The sequence below is a fragment of the Brachyhypopomus gauderio genome, chromosome 13, assembly GCF_052324685.1.
Source record: "Brachyhypopomus gauderio isolate BG-103 chromosome 13, BGAUD_0.2, whole genome shotgun sequence".
NCBI lineage: Eukaryota > Metazoa > Chordata > Actinopteri > Gymnotiformes > Hypopomidae > Brachyhypopomus > Brachyhypopomus gauderio.
The window spans coordinates 3,755,084-3,775,079 of NC_135223.1; the positions used below are offsets into that span (position 1 = coordinate 3,755,084).

The 19,996-nt window shown below is 47.0% G+C and overlaps 1 protein-coding gene across 2 annotated transcripts in view; it reads left to right on the plus strand.

The window, feature by feature from the left end:
* Positions 1 to 19,996, plus strand: part of LOC143473384 (acid-sensing ion channel 1C-like) — a 40,547-nt gene that overhangs the window by 8,079 nt on the left and 12,472 nt on the right. For both annotated transcript variants that reach the window (XM_076970356.1, XM_076970357.1), the window contains exons 2-3: positions 13,563 to 13,713; positions 16,774 to 16,901. In XM_076970356.1, coding sequence (XP_076826471.1) covers positions 13,563 to 13,713; positions 16,774 to 16,901 — 279 coding nt within the window. The remainder of the gene's footprint in view (positions 1 to 13,562; positions 13,714 to 16,773; positions 16,902 to 19,996) is intronic.

Sequence of the window (19,996 nt, forward strand, 5' to 3'; positions counted from 1 at the left end):
TTTAACAAATTCATGAACTCACCCTACACATAACTCAGTCCCAGGAGAGCGTCAGTAGCCCACTCCTCCCAAAACCAGTGAACCTGGAATAAAGTAATGACTGGGCAGACTGGATCTTAAAGGGGTTGCGTTGCGGGCATACAGAGTGGGTGTTTATCAGGGCTGGCTCGGATGCCACGCCTTATGCCTCCCGAGTCAGTGCTAGACTGAATCGACGCAATCAGCAATCGGCCAGTTCGAGCGAGAAGCCTCTCGCTGCAGCCTGCAGGAAGGCGGAGTTGGACATCCAACCCCGCCCACATCCAACTCCACCCTCTTCTCAAGTCCGAAGCCACGCCCATGTTACGTTCGAAACTCGGACTGTTTTTGCTTCCAGTAAACAGAACTTCCAGAACTTCCAGATTTTAATTAGTTTAACAGATGCCAAGAAAAACACTCACATGTTATTGACCAAAATGTATGTTTTTCTTTATTATCCCACATGAATAATTTAAGTCTTAGAACAATCTTTTTAGATGTTTCTTGAATAGTTTAATTGACAATTCTGAATATGTACAGGACATACAAATGACTGAAATTACATTACTCTCTTACCCAAAGGTACAGCAATAAAATAAATATTAATGTAGCAACAGTGGTTGTAAAGTTCCTTTACAACTTTACTAAAACAAGGCACAGGGAAAGGCACATGATAAGACACTGAGCCATCGTCAGTGTCCCTGGGGTGCGTGGTGGCAACTAGGGATGCAAATGATTAATCGACTTTCGATTAATTGTCGATCAAGAGGTTAGTCGATCAACATGTATTAATCACGATTAATCGTTTTAGCGTGCTACTGTAGTAACTTGAACAGAGCGTAAGAACGAGAAGTGAACACGTGTCGCGAAAGACCAGAGTGGCAAACAAAATGAAGCGGGCGAAAAGACGTGCGGTGTGGGACCATTTTGAAGCGGGTTCGGGAAACAAGACAGAAACTGCGTAATCCAGAAAATCCCGATGAGGGAAACTTTATTTTCCACGCAACTCAAACAATAGCACCGTTCTCTCTCCGCTCCCCCAGTGTTACTTAAAGGGCCAAGTGCCTGTCTGTTAGGGAACTCGCTGCGAGGAGTAGTAGTCGCTACAATTTCAACATTGTTAATTTAGGCAAAGAAGTCAAATGTTCTGTGTGTAATGCGGTATTGAAGTACAACAGTTCCACTAGCTCACTCAATTATCATTTGAACACCGTGCAGCTGTCCTGCATATCACCACTGCACCTGGTCAACCTAAAATCACAGCTACACTGGGAAGGCGAGCGTTTTCGAAGCTCGCTACGAATAAAGAAGAGTGAGCTAAAAACAAAGCTAGCTACTGCTACTGATGTAGCCCTTACAACAGATTGTTGGACGGCTCTAACAACAGAAAGTTACATTACCGTGACGTGCCACTACACTGACGAGAACTGGCAGCTAAAATCTGCAGTGCTGATTACGACGAACATGTCGGATAGACACACCGCTGACAATTTAGCTGACAAGCTCAATGATGTTGTGGAGACTTGGGCACTCTCCGGTCGTGTTACAGCATGTGTTCACTACAACGCTAGAAACATTGTCCAAGCATAGGCTCAATAATATTCTGTTTGGCTCTCTATTTAATTTCTTCTTTTTTTTGTCTAATGTCTAATGTTTCAAATGCAAGAACGGAGCCAGTCCTTAATTTATTCCTTTTTAAATGAAAGAATGTATTTTGTTATACCATAAAAATTTCCTAATGCATAATTACTTGAGCAATATATCATATAATACAATATAATTATCATAATATAATATATACTTTTTGAACAAAGTGAACCATTTAGCTGATATTTTTAAAGGCCCTATTGAAACACTGAAATTCAGGTGAAAAACGCCGCTTATTGATTAATCGAAAGTCGATCGATAAGATCAATCAACTAACGATTAATGAATTAATCGATAATTTGCATCCCTAGTGGCAACATCATAATGGGCTGCTTGAGTACACTAAACACCAACATTACTATTACACCCAGTGCTTAATTTGTAAATCAAACGATGCCGGAACGCAAACAGCGGCATGAGACAAGGGGTCACTGAGGCCAACAATGTCACCGGATCGCACACAAAGCCCAACGCTTAGGCGCACAAATGTCAAAATAACAAACCAATTCGTATATATATAAATTACTTTAAAATTATTGTTTAGTGTTTTAGTTTAGTGTATTAATTAGTGTTTTATAAGTGTTTTAAGTGCAGAAGTGCATTTTAAGTGCATTTTCAAGTACTTTAGCCTAAATTCCAGCACTTTTCAAATCTGAAACACAAAGCAACATTAAAATTGGTCAGGTAAATGTTCCTTCCCCTGTTTTTGAGGGGTGTTTCTTTATACTACCACACATCGTTTCAGGAGGACACTAAAAAATGTGACGCGCGCGATGTGTGCGGAGTCGCGCGCTACGGTCACTCACGAAAGTATAACTAGCTTTATGGGAGACACGGAAAGGCATAGCTAAAAAGGAGAGCTCTTATGTGATTTAGGAATGTGGATTTTGTGTTTAAAAATGTCTTTTATAGAATTATTTGTTCAATTAATTGGTTCAACGCAGACAGATTTCTTCATAACTTATAATTGGTAGGCTTGAAAGTTACCGGATCGAGGCAGACAGTTCCCGGAACGCACCCTTCAAAATGAAAGAGTTCCCGGATCCTGTTCCGGCAGGATCCAGCTCAAATTAAGCCCTGATTACACCCCTTCTCCATTACCAACATTACCAACATACCCCTTCTCCATCACCAACATTACCAGTAAACAGTAAACATTACCATTTTAATTGTGTACTTATAGTAGCAGGGTTGCCAACTCTCATGCACTGAGCGTGAGACACACGCATTTGACCGTCTTCACACGCTCTCACGCCACACATCCGATTTCTCACGCCGAAAAAATCTATTTACCTCTGATCTACATCTATGATTCAATGAGTTACTAGTTCGCTCTGGCGCCAACCACCCGCGAGCGATAGATCGCGATATAATACTTCATTTGTGTCCATTTTACATCCCCCAGTCAACATTTTACGTTCGCCACCCAATAAATAAAAATAATGAATAACATACGTGGAACAATACACAAAGTAAACGAGGTATGTGTAATTTAAGCGCAACGACGTGTCTCTTGAACACTTGTGAGTTATTATGCGTATTTTCAAGTGCCACACAATTATTCTCGAATGAAGAAGTAGTGGGTTGGCGCACGAGAGCGCATTAGAGGGTGGAGTTGGATGTGGGCGGGGTTGGATGTCCAACTCCGCCTTCCTGCAGGCTGCAGCGAGACATACTTGGTTCGAGCCGGCACTTGGGTCTGCTTCTCAGTTTTTTCGCGCAGTGGTTACGTCACCATACCCACCGCGTTACAGAATGAATCAGCCTTAAACATGGACCCAGCCGCGACTCGCGAGGCAGCTGAGCTCGGGGCTGCTCTCACTGCTCAGGGGCAGCTACTTAGTGGTCAAGACTAGGCGCTCCGACAGATAACACAGCAGCTTGGCAACCTCTCAACCATTATACAGGCTCTAACCAGTTATACCCGTGCCTCTAGTGAAACGTCTCTCACAAGGCCAGTCGAGGCACGCTCTCCCTCCTCCTGCTTGTTATTTAGGAGACTCTGAAGGGTGTAGAGGTTTCCTGTTACAGTGCGCACTGGTGTTTGAACAGCAACCATCAAGTTTCCCAACCGAATGTTCTAAAGTAGCCTACGTAGTGGCTTTATTGAATGACAAAGCTTTAGCTTGGGCTACTCCTCTGTGGGAATCACGGGCTGATGTGTGCTGAATGAACTGTATGTATGAACTGTTTTCTGCCACCATGAAGCACGCATTTTATCATCTGTCATCTGGTGGGGTAGTGGGTCCGCGCCTGTTGCGCCTATGCTAGGGTAGAATGTCCGTAGCAAAATATTCACTAAAATTCAGAACGCTCGCTTCAGAGAGAGGGTGGGGTTCTGATGTGCTCATGGCCATATTCCAAGAAGGTCTTTCGGAAGAGCTCAAGGATGAGTTAGCGCTCCGTGTAGAGCTGGGCGATATGGCCCTCCAAAAAAATCTTCGATTAATTTTTTTTTTATCCAATTTTCGATTTTACTAGATTTATTTTCCTCTACTAAAAAACTGCAGATGATAAAGGAATGGTTAAAAAAATGTTTAAATTTATTTTTCACTTAAATTTCCCCGTTGGGGTTAAAGTGCAACCAGAAACAAGCAAAAAACAATTGTAAACAAGTGAGAACTGTCACGTTACGGTCCCCGAACCCTCCCTTTGGAGCGTGTGTTCACGTCGTCTACGACTACTCGTCTGCGTCAGTGTAACTCCGTGGGTGTGTCTTGTAATTCGTCTCACCTGTGGCTCGTCTCGTAATCACGCGGGGCATATGTGGTCTGTCTATTTAATGTGCGTTCGCGCAGTGTCTTGTGCTCGTCGTTGTCTAATGTCTACACTTTGCCGTGTCTGTTTATACGTTACTCATGCGCTATTGCGCAATACCTGTAGAAAATAAACGTGACGTCTGTGAGAAAAGGATTTCGTGTCTCGTCCTTCGTCCAGCCACCGAACGTCACAGAACGACGAGCCGTCGGAGACACCCCAAGAATGCCAGGCTACACCACCCGGCCAAAGAAGGGCCAGCGCCCTAGCAAGCAAGGCCATGCCGCGTCACCTGCCCAGCGCAATACCACCACGCCGACTCCCGAGCAGCTGAAACAGGATCCAGTAAGCGCCTACATGCTGTGCGCAGCACGGGAGACCGATATTCCCGAAATGGCAGAGGAGTATCGCCAGTCAGCGGTACGGGTGTGGAGGGAGCGACATCCCCCTCCCACCAGGGAACTCTCGCCAATACGGGTAGGCTCAGTGGAGCTCTGCGCAACGAAGAGGACCCCCGAGAGCGAGTTCCGGGAGGTTGACTCTCCCAGCGAGGAGGAGGAAGGAGAGGAAGACGCTTACCCTCCATCCGTATGCTCCGCCTCCACCGTAGACTATGGTGGGAGAGAGGAGGAGGAGGAGGACTACCCTCCGTCGGTGTGCTCCGCTCCTACCATAGACTACGGTGGGAGAGAAGAGGAGGAAGAGGACTACCCTCCGTCGGTGTGCTCCGCGCCCACCGTAGACTACGGTGGGAGAGAGGAAGAGGACTACCCTCCGTCGGTGTGCTCCGCAGACTACGGCGGAGAAGAGGAAGATGACGAGGGGTCCTACACCGAGGAGGAGGAAGGCTCCTACACCGAGGAGGAAGAGGAGAGCCCTCCCCCCTCGGAGCTATCCGCGGGGACCGCGAGGGGAGGAATGAAGCGGTATAGCGACGCGTCCGTCGGACCGTCCGACGCCAGCGCCATGGACTTCTCCCGGTGTGAGAGCCCAGTCGAGTCCATGAAATGGAGCCAGGCAGAGGAGGAGTAGCCGATGGAGATCGACGATGGACTCTCATGCAGTCTGCCTGGAGTGTCCTTCAGCCGCGCTGCACCAGGCGCGTCCGCTAGCCGCGCTGCACCAGGCGCGTCCGCTAGCCGCGCTGCACCAGGCGCGTCTGCCAGCCACGCTGCTCCCAGCGGAGGGTTTGCAGCAAAGGCAGGAGGGGGAGTACCCACTGCAGCGCCAGCAGCTCCCGGTCTCTCTCCCCTCATCGCTCTCCTCCTGGTGCGTAGCTTGGCGCCTGTTGCATGTGTGTCTGTCCCTGTGTTCGTATGTATTCCCATATGTCTGCCTAACCTCCTTTTCCCTTTCGTGCCTCTGTGTGTTAATGTTCCTGTTTGTGTGTTTGTAAACGTCCCGTTGAATGTGTCTAACGTGTTTTCCCCCGTCTTCCCAGGGAGGGTGTTCTAGGCTGTTCGTGGCGGACTCCGAGGGCGGTCATCTCCCAGACGCAGGACTGGGTGCTTCGGATCCGCCCATCGACGTGGGTTCGGGGCACTTGGTCCTGTTAGCACCCCGGGACGGGTAGTGCCCTTGGTGGGGGCGTCTGTCATGTTACGGTCCCCGAACCCTCCCTTTGGGGCGTGTGTTCACGTCGTCTACGACTACTCGTCTGTGTCAGTGTAACTCCGTGGGTGTGTCTTGTGATTCGTCTCACCTGTGGCTCGTCTCGTAATCACGCGGGGCATATGTGGTCTGTCTATTTAATGTGCGTTCGCGCAGTGTCTTGTGCTCGTCGTTGTCTAATGTCTACACGTTGCTGTGTCTGTTTATACGTTACTCGTGCGCTATTGTAGAAAATAAACGTGACATCTGTGAGAAAATGATTTCGTGTCTCGTCCTTCGTCCAGCCACCGAACGTCACAAGAACATTCAGTAACTTTTAGAAGGCTTTCTCCAACATAGTTTAAGCACTGACACAATGCAACCTCAAACTGAAAATAAATAAATAAAACACACCCTCAAAAAATAAATAGATATAAATAATTTGGTGCCCTTTTTAATAAAATGGAAAACAAATACAATTTAACAATTGTTGCATGTTGCGTACTGACAGTCACGCTGTCTACATTCTGATTAAGAACAGGGCTGCCCTCACTTTAGCCTAAATTCCAGTACTTTTCAAACCTGAAACACAATGTAACATTAAAATTCGTCAGGTAAATGTTCCTTCCCCTGTTTTTGAGGGGTGTTTCTTTATACTACAACAGTTTAAACTTTATACTACCATAGTTGCCAGGTTCGCGTTTTCACGCCAAATTGGGCTTGTTTGAAAATCCAGCCGTGGGTAAAAATTCTGGGGTCGCGGGGTGCGATTTTTTGGGCTACTTTTGAGTTGGGCCACCGCGGGAGTTACAAGTCAACACTAAGAATGGATCACGATATAGTACTTAATTTGTCTCCATTTTACACACTTGCGCCTTTGCCCCCAACTTACACTCGCCACCCGCTTCCCCCCTCAACAACTTTGGGCTAGTTTAGGCTTCTGAAGGGCGGGTTTTACCCTGATTTTGTGCGGGATATTTTTGTAGGACCTGGCAACCGTGCCTACACCGTTCGCGCAGGTTCGCTCGAGGTGTGTGGAGCCGCGCGCTACGATCACTCGCAAAAGTTTAATCCATTGAAGCGAGTTCGGTAACCGAGGCAGAAACTGCTTAATCCAAAATATCCCGCGGAGGGAAACTTTATTCACAACGCAACTGAACAATAGTACTCTTCGCTCTCTCCCTCTATCGGTTTCAAACACACCTTACAGCGAGGACTTGTTTGATCTACGTTTGAAGCTGCAAAACCGAACCAACTCCAGATCACGGAGCTAGTTGCTCTTTTCTTGGGCACAAGCTCCGCCGTCATGTTTGTGTGTGTGTGTGTGTGTGTGTGTGTTGAGGGTGGATGGGTGGAAGGTGCTAAACTCACTGAACTACGGGAGCCCACAGTGCAGCATCGGTGGTGAAAATTAAAACTCAGAAAATCGATTTTCCTAAAAACACATCGTCCTTAACTGTAAATTCGAATTAATAGATAATATCGATTAATCGCCCAGCTCTAGCTCCGTGATCCACCATCCGACATAGATACTCTAATCGCGTTCACAGTGCGTCTTGATAATCGCCGTCGTGAGCGAAAGCAGGCCAGAAGTCTGCCTCAGTGCAACATTACACCCACCGCAGGGGTTAAACATACTGCTGAACCGTGAGAAGCCACTGACGACCCACAACCCATGCAACTAGGTCACACCCGTCTCGTCTCCAAGAAGGCAGGTGCCTCTACTGTGGGGGTGAAGGGCATCAGTGTACCCGATGCCCTGAGATTGCAGGGAAAAGAACCAGCCCGCCAGTAAGTAAGGAGACTCTGGCGGGCCCCGCTTCAAGTCCTCCTAATAGTGGACTCTACGTCCACGTGTCATTAACCTGGTGGGGCTGATGTTATTATTTATTGATTCCGGCGCCACTGCCAGTTTTATTGACGCCTCACTAGTCAAGGAGCTAGACATACCCCTGGTCGATCTAGAAAAACCCCTCACTGTGACTGCCGTAGACAGACGCGCTTTAACCTCAGGAGAAGTGGCTAGGCAAACCATACCCATCAGCATGGACATAGGTCGTCATAAAGAACAGATTACACTTTGTTATCAGTGCCTCTCACATGCGACTCATACTGGGATTTCCTTGGCTACAACGCCACAACGCTGAGGTTGACTGGCTCTCCCATACTGTGCGTGGTTGGGGATCTGTGCGTAGGGAGACCTGCCTCCAGAGACACCTCGAGTCCCCTACCAACCGCTCCCCCGACCCGGTGGATCTGACCAAGGTTCCCTCTGAGTACCACGACCTCAGAGAGGTGTTCAATAAAGAAAAGGCTAGCTTCCTTCCTCCTCACAGATCATACGACATAGCCATTTACCTGCTTCCCGGTTCCAGCCCTCCTAGGGGCCGTCTCTTTTCTTTAGCCGCCCCAGAACGCAAGGCCATGGAGGAGTATATCTGTGAGGCACTGTCTGCAGGTTTTCTTCTTGTGGGGAAGAAAGATGGAGGGTTAAGGCCATGTATTGATTACCGGGGGCTCAATAAGGTAACCATTAGGGATTCTCATCCTTTACCCCTCATGGCCACTGCTTTTGAGACACTCCAACAGGCCACTATTTTTACCAAGCTTGACCTCCGGAGTGCCTACAACCTGGTCAGAGTCCGTGAGGGTGATGAGTGGAAGACCGCCTTTATCACACCTTCGGGTCACTACGAGTACCTGGTTATGCCGTTCAGCCTAATGAATGCTACGGAAGTGTTCCAACGTTTCATTAATGAGGTATTAAGAGAAACATTGGACAGGTATACGGCTCGTCGTATATATGAACTTTATTCCTAACTAGAATGTTGTTACCAGATCATTTTAAAGACCGCATGGATCCCTCTAAAATCCGGTCCATGGCTCAATGGCCGACTCCTACCTCACTTCGTCTAGTTCAACGCTTCCTGGGATTTGCTCATTTTTACCGGCACTTCATTAAGGGGTTCAGCACCCTGGCAGCCCCCCTTATTGCTCTCACTAGGAAAACACCCAGTCCTTTCGTCTGGTCTTCTGAGACCCAGCAAGCCTTTGACAAACTTAAAAAACTGTTCACATCTGAACCCATTTTGTGCATGCCTGATCCTGACCTCCCGTTCATCGTTGAGGTCGACGCCTCCGATTACGGAGTGGGCGCCATTCTCTCAGAGAACGGGCACTCCTCAGAAACTCCATCCTTGTGCCTACTTCTCTCACCGCATGAAGCCCGCCGAGCGCAATTATGACATGGGTGACAAAGAGCTGCTGGCTGTCAAGCTGGCCCATGAAGAGTGGAGGCACTGGCTGGAGGGGGCTAAACATTCCTCGTGTGGACGGATCACAAGAACTTGGCATTCCTCCAGCAAGCCAAACGCCTTAACCCCAGGCAGGCTAGGTGGTCCTTATTCTTTGGGCGGTTCAATTTCACTCTCTCATACAGGCCTGGCGCTAAGAACGTAAAGCCAGATGCTCTCTTCCGTCAGTGGGAGCCACCTGCCGAAATCTCCAAACCCGGTACTGTAATACCGGCCTCATAGCACCCATACAATGGGATATTGAAACTGTTAAACATGGTTAAACAAGCTCTTGCCGGCAATCCTGGGCCTAGCGGGACTCCTCCTGGTCGCTTATACGTCCACCCTAATTTAGAAGGTGGGCAGGTTTGTTGCAGCTTGCGAGAATTATGCTAATTCCAAACATGCTGGGCTGTTGCGTCTGCTTCCTATCCCGTCCAGACCATGGACGCATGTTGCTCTGGACTTTGTAATGGGCTTACCTCCCTCTCATGGCAACACTGCTATATTGGTTATTGTTGACCAGTTCTCCAAGACCGCCAGGTTTTTGGCCTTGCATAAGCTCCCCTCGGCCCCTGATACTGCCTCCCTATTTCTCCATCACATTGTCCGGTACCACGGCTTCCCCTTCGACGTGGTGTCCGACTGGGGACCGCAATTTACCAGCCGCTTTTGGGGGTCCTTCCTGGGCCTCCTGGGAGCCAAAGCCAGCCTATCCTCGGGCTTTCATCCTCAGAACAACGGTCAAGCCGAGCGGACCAACCAGGACTTGGAGCAGACGCTTCGGTGTCTGGCCTCCACCAATCCCTCTGACCAACTCCTCTGGGCTGAGTACGCCCATAATACCCTGTGGCACTCAGCTCTCAGGATGTTACCCTTTGAGTGCCTTTATGGCTATGCCCCTCCTATGTTTGCCAATCAGGAAAATGAGGTGGTGGTTCCGGGAGCTTGTGCCTTGGTGCGGCTGTGCTGGTTGGCATGGCGTAAGGCCCGTAAGGCCCTATTGTCTGCCTTGGCCGGTTACCGTCACAGTGCTAACAAGCACCGTCTTCTGGCCTTGTCTTTCCACCCCGGGCAACGAGTCTGGCTTTCTGTCAGGGATCTGCTGGTCCGTGGCGGAACCAAGAAGTTGGCCCCTCGGTATTTGGGTCCCTTCAAAGTGGATAGGCGGATCAACCCCGTTACCTACCGGCAGATGCTTCCTCCTTCCATGCGGGTGCATCCGGTGTTCCACATTTCACATCTCTGCCCGGTTTTGTGTCACATGCCCCGTGCTCAGACCCTGCCGGCCCCCCGAGTTGATGGTGGCCCGGTGTACACCGTTAACCGGTTGTTAGGCCACTGCCGTGTTCGTGGTTGTGACCAGTACCTTGTTGACTGGGCGGGTTACGGACCCAAGGAACGTTCCTGGGTCGCCGCCTCTCACATAGTCGACCGGTCTCTTATTCGCGACTTCCGTCATGACAGGGCAGTCGCTCTGGGCCCGCGGGGTCTCAGGCATAGAGAGGGGGCTCTGTCAGGGCTGGCTCGGATGCCACGCCTTCTACCTCCACAAGAGGCACCCGAGTCAGTCCTAGACTGAATCGACACAATCAGCAATGATCCGTTTCACCTGTTGCCATGGCTTCTTAAGTAAGCTTGTGGAGACGGATCATTGCTGATTAGTTTTGGTCATGCCGGTACATTGTCAGCCCTTCTCTGCTTTCTCTGCTGTTGTGAGGTGTCTCACCACCTTCCTCTCTCTCTTGTTTCTCTTGTTAATCCTGTCACTTATTCGAGTTTCTATCTCCTGCGCTGCTACTTGGCCTATCTCAAGTTTTCCTCCATCTGTTTCACTTCCTATCTGTTATCCATTTATTTTGGGAAGGTTTTGTTTTTTGTGGCGTTTTTGCCTGTAGCCAGATACTTCTCCTGGCATTCTTGCTTTCGTTTTTCCGCGTTTTTTTCCTCCCCTCTCTCTATGGGTGAGTTTTGCTTTGAGTATGCGTTTGTATGCGTTGAGTTGTCCGCATCGTTTTGTGTTCTATTTTCTCCTGAGTGTTCAGTTTAGTTTCAGTTTGCGTATTGAGTTTTCCGCGTTGTTTTTGTTTCTATTTTCTCCCGAGTGTTCTCGGTTGAGTTTAATTTTGCATGTTGAGTTTTCCGCATCATTTTGTGTTTGTATTTTTGCCACTGTGCGCGTGTGTGCTTTACTCTCACACTCACTACTTACTTTTCAGCTTATTGTGCCAGTTCGAGCCGGCACTTGGGTCCAACAGACAACAGGGATGAACCTCTGAACACTCTCTCCATGAGAAAACGCAGTTTTATGACGTCTGGCACTAAGAACATCACGTTGGCATTTGTGCTCAGCACCAAGGTCCATGTTCTGAAATATATTTTCATCTCCGACAAATCCAAAGTCTAACGCATTTTGTGGTTCCTTGTCCTGTCTGCTTGCCTGAGACTTCTGTTCACGTGGTCCTGGAACCGTGTGTTCTATCTCTTCTCCTACCCTGTTGCAACTAAGATCTACATGGCGTGGGCTCACAACGTGACATTTCCTGCTGGCACGCTGTGCAACCAGAATCTCTTCCATGTGTCAAGCCTGACCAAGGCAGACCACCACAGTGGCTACTGGATGGACATAGTTCACCAGAACTGTTCTATGAACAGGAAGAGCGCAGCGATGCTGAAACACAGCCAACACAGGGAGAGGTTGATACGCAAGCTGGACTTCTCCGACTACAGCCCGCCTCCTCACTACCAACTCAATACCACAGAGATGATTAGCAGAGTCGGCCACCAATTAGAGGACATGCTTCTGGAGTGCAAGTTCAGTGGGAAAATCTGCACTTCTAAGAATTTCAGTACAGTATACATTTTTAAAGGAATCCCATTAAATCTATATTTTGTTTCATTGTGTACATGTAATTGTGAAATGCAAATGTTTTATGTTTATTTTCTTTTTCTGAGAATAGTCTGTGTGTGGGTTGAAGGTATCTGTAACGTAGCTTGCGCTGCGGAGCGAGGAGACGGACACAAATGCTGAGAAGAGCGAGATTTATTAAAGGGCATACCATCATCAGAGTCAGATAACCAGTCCGGGTTCATAACGGGAGGGCAGTCCGAGAAACAAGCATAAACAGGCATGACAAAACAGGGAACACAGACAAGGCTGGGAGAAACAGGGAACACGAGTAACAGGCGAAAAGACAGAAAACCAGAACACACCACGGGCGATCAAAAACAACCAAACATCCAAAACATCCGACAACGGACAAAGGAGACTCAGGGGACATTTTTATTTCAAATCAATGCTTTTGGCATGACTGGAATGATTTGCTTTGGCGTTCATGTTGTTTTTTAAAGGAAAGCATGACTGAAAAAATGATACAGGTTGAAGGACTGCATAAGGAAGCCCATAGGCATAATTTTGCAACAGCACCAACCTGCATTCAAAACTGCACCATGACAAATTTCTAGGTTGGAAGAAGCATGAATAATTAAATATGTGTCTGTGCTGTGCACAGATGAACTGAATATGTCCTACAGCTAAAACTCATCTCTGGCACTTCACAATAATGAGACACCTCAAGGAAATAATTTTATTGGCATTTGTGATGACATAAAATATGTGAAACTTCCATTATAACATTGTAAGGAATCTATCATTTATAGAAGTGATCTTTCTACATTTGCATATTGATTTTCAACAAGCCATGCTTTTCTCTGTGTATTGAGGGCCTGCCTACCTAACAAATTAATGCCTGCACAATCTGCTGACCAAGACCTTGCCTTATCTGTCATCATCATTTCAATTCAAGATTTAAGTGATTAATGCTCCTGACTATTCAAATGTCGGTAAGTAAGAAATGAACAAGCTAATCTGCTGCCTGATTGAAAAATAAATGCACTTCAAATGCTGAGAGAACTCTACTGTCTGGCTTCATTCTGGAGCCTTTTTAAAGCTAGCCAGGACTTGGGTACGGCACACCCAGAGAGTCCTCATTACAGCTCTAAGGGTCTTGTCAAAGCAGTGGTGGCAGCCCAGATCTGTTCATTATCTCCATGGCAAGTTAAGCTGAGCATGACCGCAGCTCCGTTGAAGCCTCCAAACTCGGCCCGGTGCGGTGCTGTACAGTGCACAACGATTAGGACCAGAGCAGCTTACCAGAAACTTCAGAAATCGCTGGACGTGGGTGGACGGACTGTTTGTATGTTGTTGTTTTGTTCCTGTTATTGCAAACTTGCTGATCGAAGTGCGTCTCTCCCCAGATTTACACACGATATGGCAGGTGCTATACCTTCAACTCGGGCCTGGACGGCAATCCCTTGCTGACGACGCTAAAAGGAGGAACAGGAAATGGCCTGGAGATAATGCTTGACATTCAGCAGGATGAATATCTGCCAGTGTGGGGAGACACAGGTAAAAGTTGTTTAACCCTCCGGGATCTCTGGATTCCCACAGTCCAAAAACATGGAGGTTAGGTAAATTGGCATTCCCCTGAAAAAATTCTCAGTGAGTGTGTGACTGTGTCTCTTCATGTCCAATAAAAACGGTTGCTGTATGCAATTGGCTGCCGCTACTCACCGGTGTGTGTTTGTGATTGGTCGTGTACCTGTGTTAAAAGCAACATAGGTACCTTGAAAGGCTATATAAATTGAAAGTTCATTCATTCATAACTGTTTTTTTTTTATTAAAAACTTGAGGTTCATTTCGTTTTCACATCTCTCTTAATACATCATATTTTTACGGTTGAGTGAAGAGAAAGCATCTGTGTGTAGCTGCATCATTAGATCATACACCAGAGAGACAACAGTCTACCACTAAATCTTAGTGGTGCATTAACATAGAAGCTGATATCTTTCAACATTAGGATTAGGGATAGGGTTAGTTAGAAGTGCCAGAAACATCAAAGCAGATATCATGGCCTGACAAATCAGAAAAAAAATAATGTTAGACACCCAAATCATTCACTGAGTGAAAATGATCTATTTGGTACATGTAATAGCAAAAAATTAGTGTAGAAATAATTTAGAGCAAATTCTAGAACATCACAGTGCCCGGCTTTTCTTTAGGATTAGACTCAATAACTTTAATTTTCTCAACATGATTTTTCAAGTTTTTCTTATGTTCTTGATAATGTTGAGCAGTACAATACATTTTTATGTTAGGTGAACTTTCGACCTATTGAGTTCAGTCACCAACTTAGTATTTCAAGTATAAGGTAAATGTAAAAAATGTAAATGTGCCATATTTGTCAATTGTGATTTTTTATTTTTTTCACCACAATCAAAATTTGTCCTCCACTTTTTACCCATCTGTGCAGTTAGAACACACACACTAGTGATTACTAGGGGGCTGTGGTGCACACGTGCCCAGAGCGGTGGGCAGCCCTAGCCCGGTGCCCGGGGAGCAGTTGGGGTTAGGTGCCTTGTTTAAGGGCACCTCAGTCATGGCCTCAGGCCTGGGAATCGAACCCACGACCCTCCAGTCACAAGACCAGTTCCCTACCACAGTGGATGGTTAAAAAAAAAACTATTTTCAGCCTTGGAGACCAGCTTTTCAACTGATTGACAACATCGTCAGGCAAAGGCAACGATGGGTCAGCCAAAGCCTACCATAAAGATAAAGACGTTCCTGAATAACTTGTAACTGTAATAACAGTTAAAGCCCAAAAGAGATAAGTCCATGTTTTCCTCCAACAGTTTTGTTGTGAGAGGCGTAAAGAAGGTGTGGAAAATCAGAAGGCACTCGTAATCTGTAAGATGTAGGAATCACTAAAACATGGTGGCATGAACTTGCATGACTGACAGTGGAACTGCCTGTCTTGTCTTTATTGATGGTGTGAACGCTGACAGATCCAGTAGGATGGATTTTGTGTAGACCCATACAGACCATAATTGCTCAGTTCCAGACAATCAGCTCAAATCTCAGTGGATGGCATTTGAAATACCTGCAGCACAGAGACCTGGAAAATGCTACTAAAGCAACTATGGGGTTTTCAGAACCAGAAAATCTCTTTACTGGAGGAGTCGGTCACCTTATCTGAACCACAGTGAGCAAGCATTTCACTTCCCAAAGCTGAAGGCAACAACCTGCAGGCCCCTTACATGGTCGGGAACTGAAACTGAATTTATTATAGGCTTGGCATACTACTACACAGTAGCGAACCGTGACCATTATACCTTCTGTCATGCTTCTTTTGCCACCAGGAGGAGCCCACAAGTCAGACCTCAGCCCAATCAGCGGTGATGATCTGCACCTGTCTTCCTGGTGTTTTAAGGAAGGCAGATGCAGGGTCTCACCGCTGAGTTGTCTGGCTTCTTTGCTGCCAACTTTCAGCCTGTTCCTTTCTGAGTCAAGCTGTGTCAATGTGTATCGCCACCCCGTCTCTGTCTTTGTTTAGTTTTTTGTTTTTCTGTTATCCTGTCTTTTCGAGTACTTACCTCCTGCGCCACTACCTGGCCTCTCAAGTTTTCCTCCCTCTGTCATTTTTTCCTGTCTGTTTGGTTTTGGTTTTGGGAAGTTTTTTGTTCTTCGCGGCGTTTTCCTGCCAGCCAGTTACTTCCCCTGACGTCCTTTGTTGCTCTTTTGGTTTTTGCTTTCTGTTATCCGCGTTGATCTCATTCCACGTGTATTTCAGTTCTCCCGTTTATCTGTGTTGATCTCATTCTGCGAGTATTTCAGTTCTCCTGTTTCATCTGCGTTGATCTCATTCCACGAGTATTTTCTGTTCTCCCGTTATCCATGCTGTATATTTCCGCATATACTTGCAGTTCTCCCGTTATCCGTGTTGTATATTTTCGCGATTACTTTGTTTTCTCGTTATCCGTGTTGAATATTTTCCGCAATTGCTTTCAGTTCTCCTGTTATCCGCGCTGAACATGTCTACAATTATTTTCAGTTCTCCCGTTATCCGCATTTAATATTTTCCGTGATTACTTTCAGTTCTCCCCTGTTATTTGCGCTGAATATTCCTCGCGAGTGTTTTTGTTTTCTCTCGTGTATTGTGTTGCATGCGAGTTTACACGGACTAGGCTCTTGGGTCCACTACCATCAAAACTCCACGGGGATACAGGAGGCAAAATCCTTAGTTTCATTTGTGCCTTGACCACAAGAGTCATGCCTCTTTCCTTCACTTTCACACTTTTAGGAGTGCTCTTAAATACCCTTACCATATTTTATTCATTTGCTGTGTTTCCTTTAACCTTAGCCCACACACTCAAACAGGAATACGAATAACATTACGAAAGTGCAACATACGAACAGTAGAATGTAATGCAGTCAAATGTTATAAATGTATTGGGTGGGGGGAGGTTAGGATGAAAGTATGCAGTGCAGATGTGCATCGACAAACAGGTACATGACGTAACTGAGTTTGAACTGCACTCTGAGGTTTATGCAGACATTTTTTATGGGGTGTCAAGTAATCGATGTATAAGGAAGTCGAAGTATAACGCCTCGGTCTGTTCTCCCCCGCAGACGAAACCTCGTATGAAGCAGGCATCAAAGTTCAGATCCACAGCCAGGATGAGCCGCCATTCATAGACCAGCTGGGGTTCGGCGTGGCACCTGGTTTTCAAACGTTTGTGTCTTGCCAGCAGCAGCGGGTACCTAAACCTACTTCACACACCCTGTTCTCAGCCTCATCTTCTGGTGGTCTTCTGTCTGCCTGCATGTGCTGCACTTTCTGTCTATTAAAATAATTTTTTCAGACCTGGAGAAAACCAAAGTCACCCCTTTGGGGGTGGGGGAGAGGGGAGTTGTATTGTGGACACACTGCATGGACTGCCCTGCATTACTTCAAACTAACATTCACAACACATTCATTTGTGATGGTGGACTCCTCAGGATGCTCACATACATACATACATACATACATACATACATACATACATACATACATACATCAAATAATAATCTCAGAACCAATCAGCCAAAGCAGCCTGTAACATGTTGATTTATCTTCTTCTTTTGGCTTTTTTCATGACACACTTGCACTAGTCCTGTGCAGAGTGGCGCAGTTATAGAAAAAGGTTGGGTTAGACTCATACTATCAGCTGGAATGGGGGTGCTGCAGTATCCAATAAAATTGACTCCTTTCCCTTGAAACGACTCATGTATGCTGGCTTTCTCATGCCAACATGCAAGAACGGCAGAGCAAACATACATTCACAGTTGAGACAGACATCCTTGTCAGGGAGGTATGGAGTCATTACGATAAAATATCGGCCACTCCATCATTATTATTGTTCACTGTGAATAATTTACACAATTGTGACATTGCAATTTATTTAAATTACATTATTTTCCATGCACAATGACACACCAACTATGTTATTCAGATTTAATAGACATGTTTTCTCTCACTAAACAAATTCTGAAATCAGTTGTATTTAATTAATATATTTGTAATGTGGTGACGTGTAGTCTAAATTCCTGTTGTCAGAAGCGTCATTTGTTTATATTCCTGCTTGATGTGAGGAAAATATCATATTGTGCTTGTGTTTGCAGAGTGCTTGTCTGTGAAGATGGTAAAACAAGCACTGTTTTAAACAAAACATGTTCAAAAGTACCACAGCAACGTTTAATTTTAATGACTAACCCCCTTTTAAGGCACTTTACTCACCTTGTCTCAGGCACATTTATTTCTGTCCATCGAAATAATTATTTTTGAATAGCGCACTGTGGTATTGGTAAAATACATCATTAGGTATCTTAAACACCCCGATGCAACCATGTAATTAGAGCCCTTAATCCCATTTGACTGTATTCTCATGAGTCCAGCTGTCATGGGCGAGGAATGGGGCAGGACGCTGAAGAAAAAGACTCGGCCAGGCTCATACGCACACCGAATGAGGTGGTCACGTTGGAATCGGTGCAGAGGTACAGGCTTCCGCCCTCCCTCTCACTCGCGACCCTACCCGCAGTAATGTGGGACTGCCTGGGGGAGGGTGCGCGTTGGCGCTTACCCTGCCTGGGGGAGGGTGCGCGTTGGCGCTTACCCTGCCTGGGGGAGGGTGCGCGTTGGCGCTTACCCTGCCTGGGGGAGGGTGCGCGTTGGCGCTTACCCTTCTTCTTCCCCCACTTGGCTTTCTTTCTGTCGCATGTATAAGCGGACATCCTGCTTTGCGCCTCATCTTTCTGTCATGGGTGAAGAATGGGGCAGGACGCTGAGTGAACATTCCAGATTCAACAATGTGTAATGACAATTTTAGCTAGCATGCACAAGTAGACTCACACTACATGAACACGCTCACATACAACCACACCCACAGAAATACATATACGGACATGACTAGACGTAGACAACTCAAAACACATGCCCAAAGGGAGGGGTCTGGGGCTGTATCGTGTATCCCTTTGCTCCCCTGGTGGAATCCCTGGACTGCGCCCTGGCCTGGGACTCCTTAGGCACGAGTGCAGTTCTCCTCTGTGCCACTGGGAGGAGCGCAACAGTGTTGCGCACCCGCACAGAGTTCTGTGGAAGGCCCACTGTTGGGCCCTTCCCTAGGAGACAGACCAGGAGGTTCCTCTTCCTGCGCCTCCATCTCCTCCTCCAAGGAGAAATTGCTCTCCATACTGACACCCTCTGGGGTAGTGTCTACCAGACACTCCATGCTCTGCCCCTCGGAGGGGAGGAGAGGCACCTCCTCTGCCTGACACTCTTTCCCCTTCAGCAACCTTACGGTTTCCACAAAATTCTCCATAGGCAGTGGACTCCCCTCACTCATGTAGTCTTCCTCGTCGTCAGAATATTCGGACGGAGGGGGGCTGGCGTCTTCACCGTAATACTCGATGAGGGCCGAGCACATGGATGGAGGAGGGCTGATGTCGACATCCGTAATACTCTGTGGGGGCCAAGTATATGGACAGAGTGGGGCTGGCTCTTCCCCCTCAGAGTTCTCGGTCATTTCCGAGTACACAGACAGCGGGGGGCTACTCTCGCCATTAACATAGTCCACGGTGTCCCCAGAGTGCACGGAGGGGGGCGAACCCTCTTCCTCAGAGTCCTCGCTCCCGAACTCATATTTGGGCGGGCCGGGGGTTGGAGTCATTACACTGGTGCACATCGCCACCGACTTCTCTGTGCCTTTGGATGACTCGTTGGGCAGGGGGAAGCTACAAATGTAGCAGACACTACAAAGGTAGCAGACTTGTAACATGCACGAGCAGATTCACACTGACTCTAAACAAAGACGAGCATGGGACACTGTGTAAATGCACATTAAATAGACTAACTACATGAGACCCTAGTGATAACAAGACAAGCCACAGGTGAGACCGATGAACACACTCGCATACAACCACACCCACAGACATGACTAGATGTAGATAACAAGAACACACGCCAAAAGTGAGGGGTCTGCACCCAGCTACCCAAAAGCACCAATGTACCAAAAGCACCTCATCTGAATTGTTGGAGGCAGTGCTCAACATGATGCTTGTAATAGTATTTAACCATGGCCCAGTGCCCCAGTGCTTTTGGAGAAGCTAATCCCTGCTGTGAACCAGGTGCACTACAGGCTGTGTGGATCAACGTTTACTTCACACTGGAACCTGAGACCATTATCAAACCAGCTTTGCCATCAGTGCCATCCCTTACTGTGGTTGTATTGTTTTCTCATGGTGAGCAAAACATTTAAACCATTTGATGATGAGTCACCACTAGCAGACAGGAACCAATTAGAGGACATGTATTTTA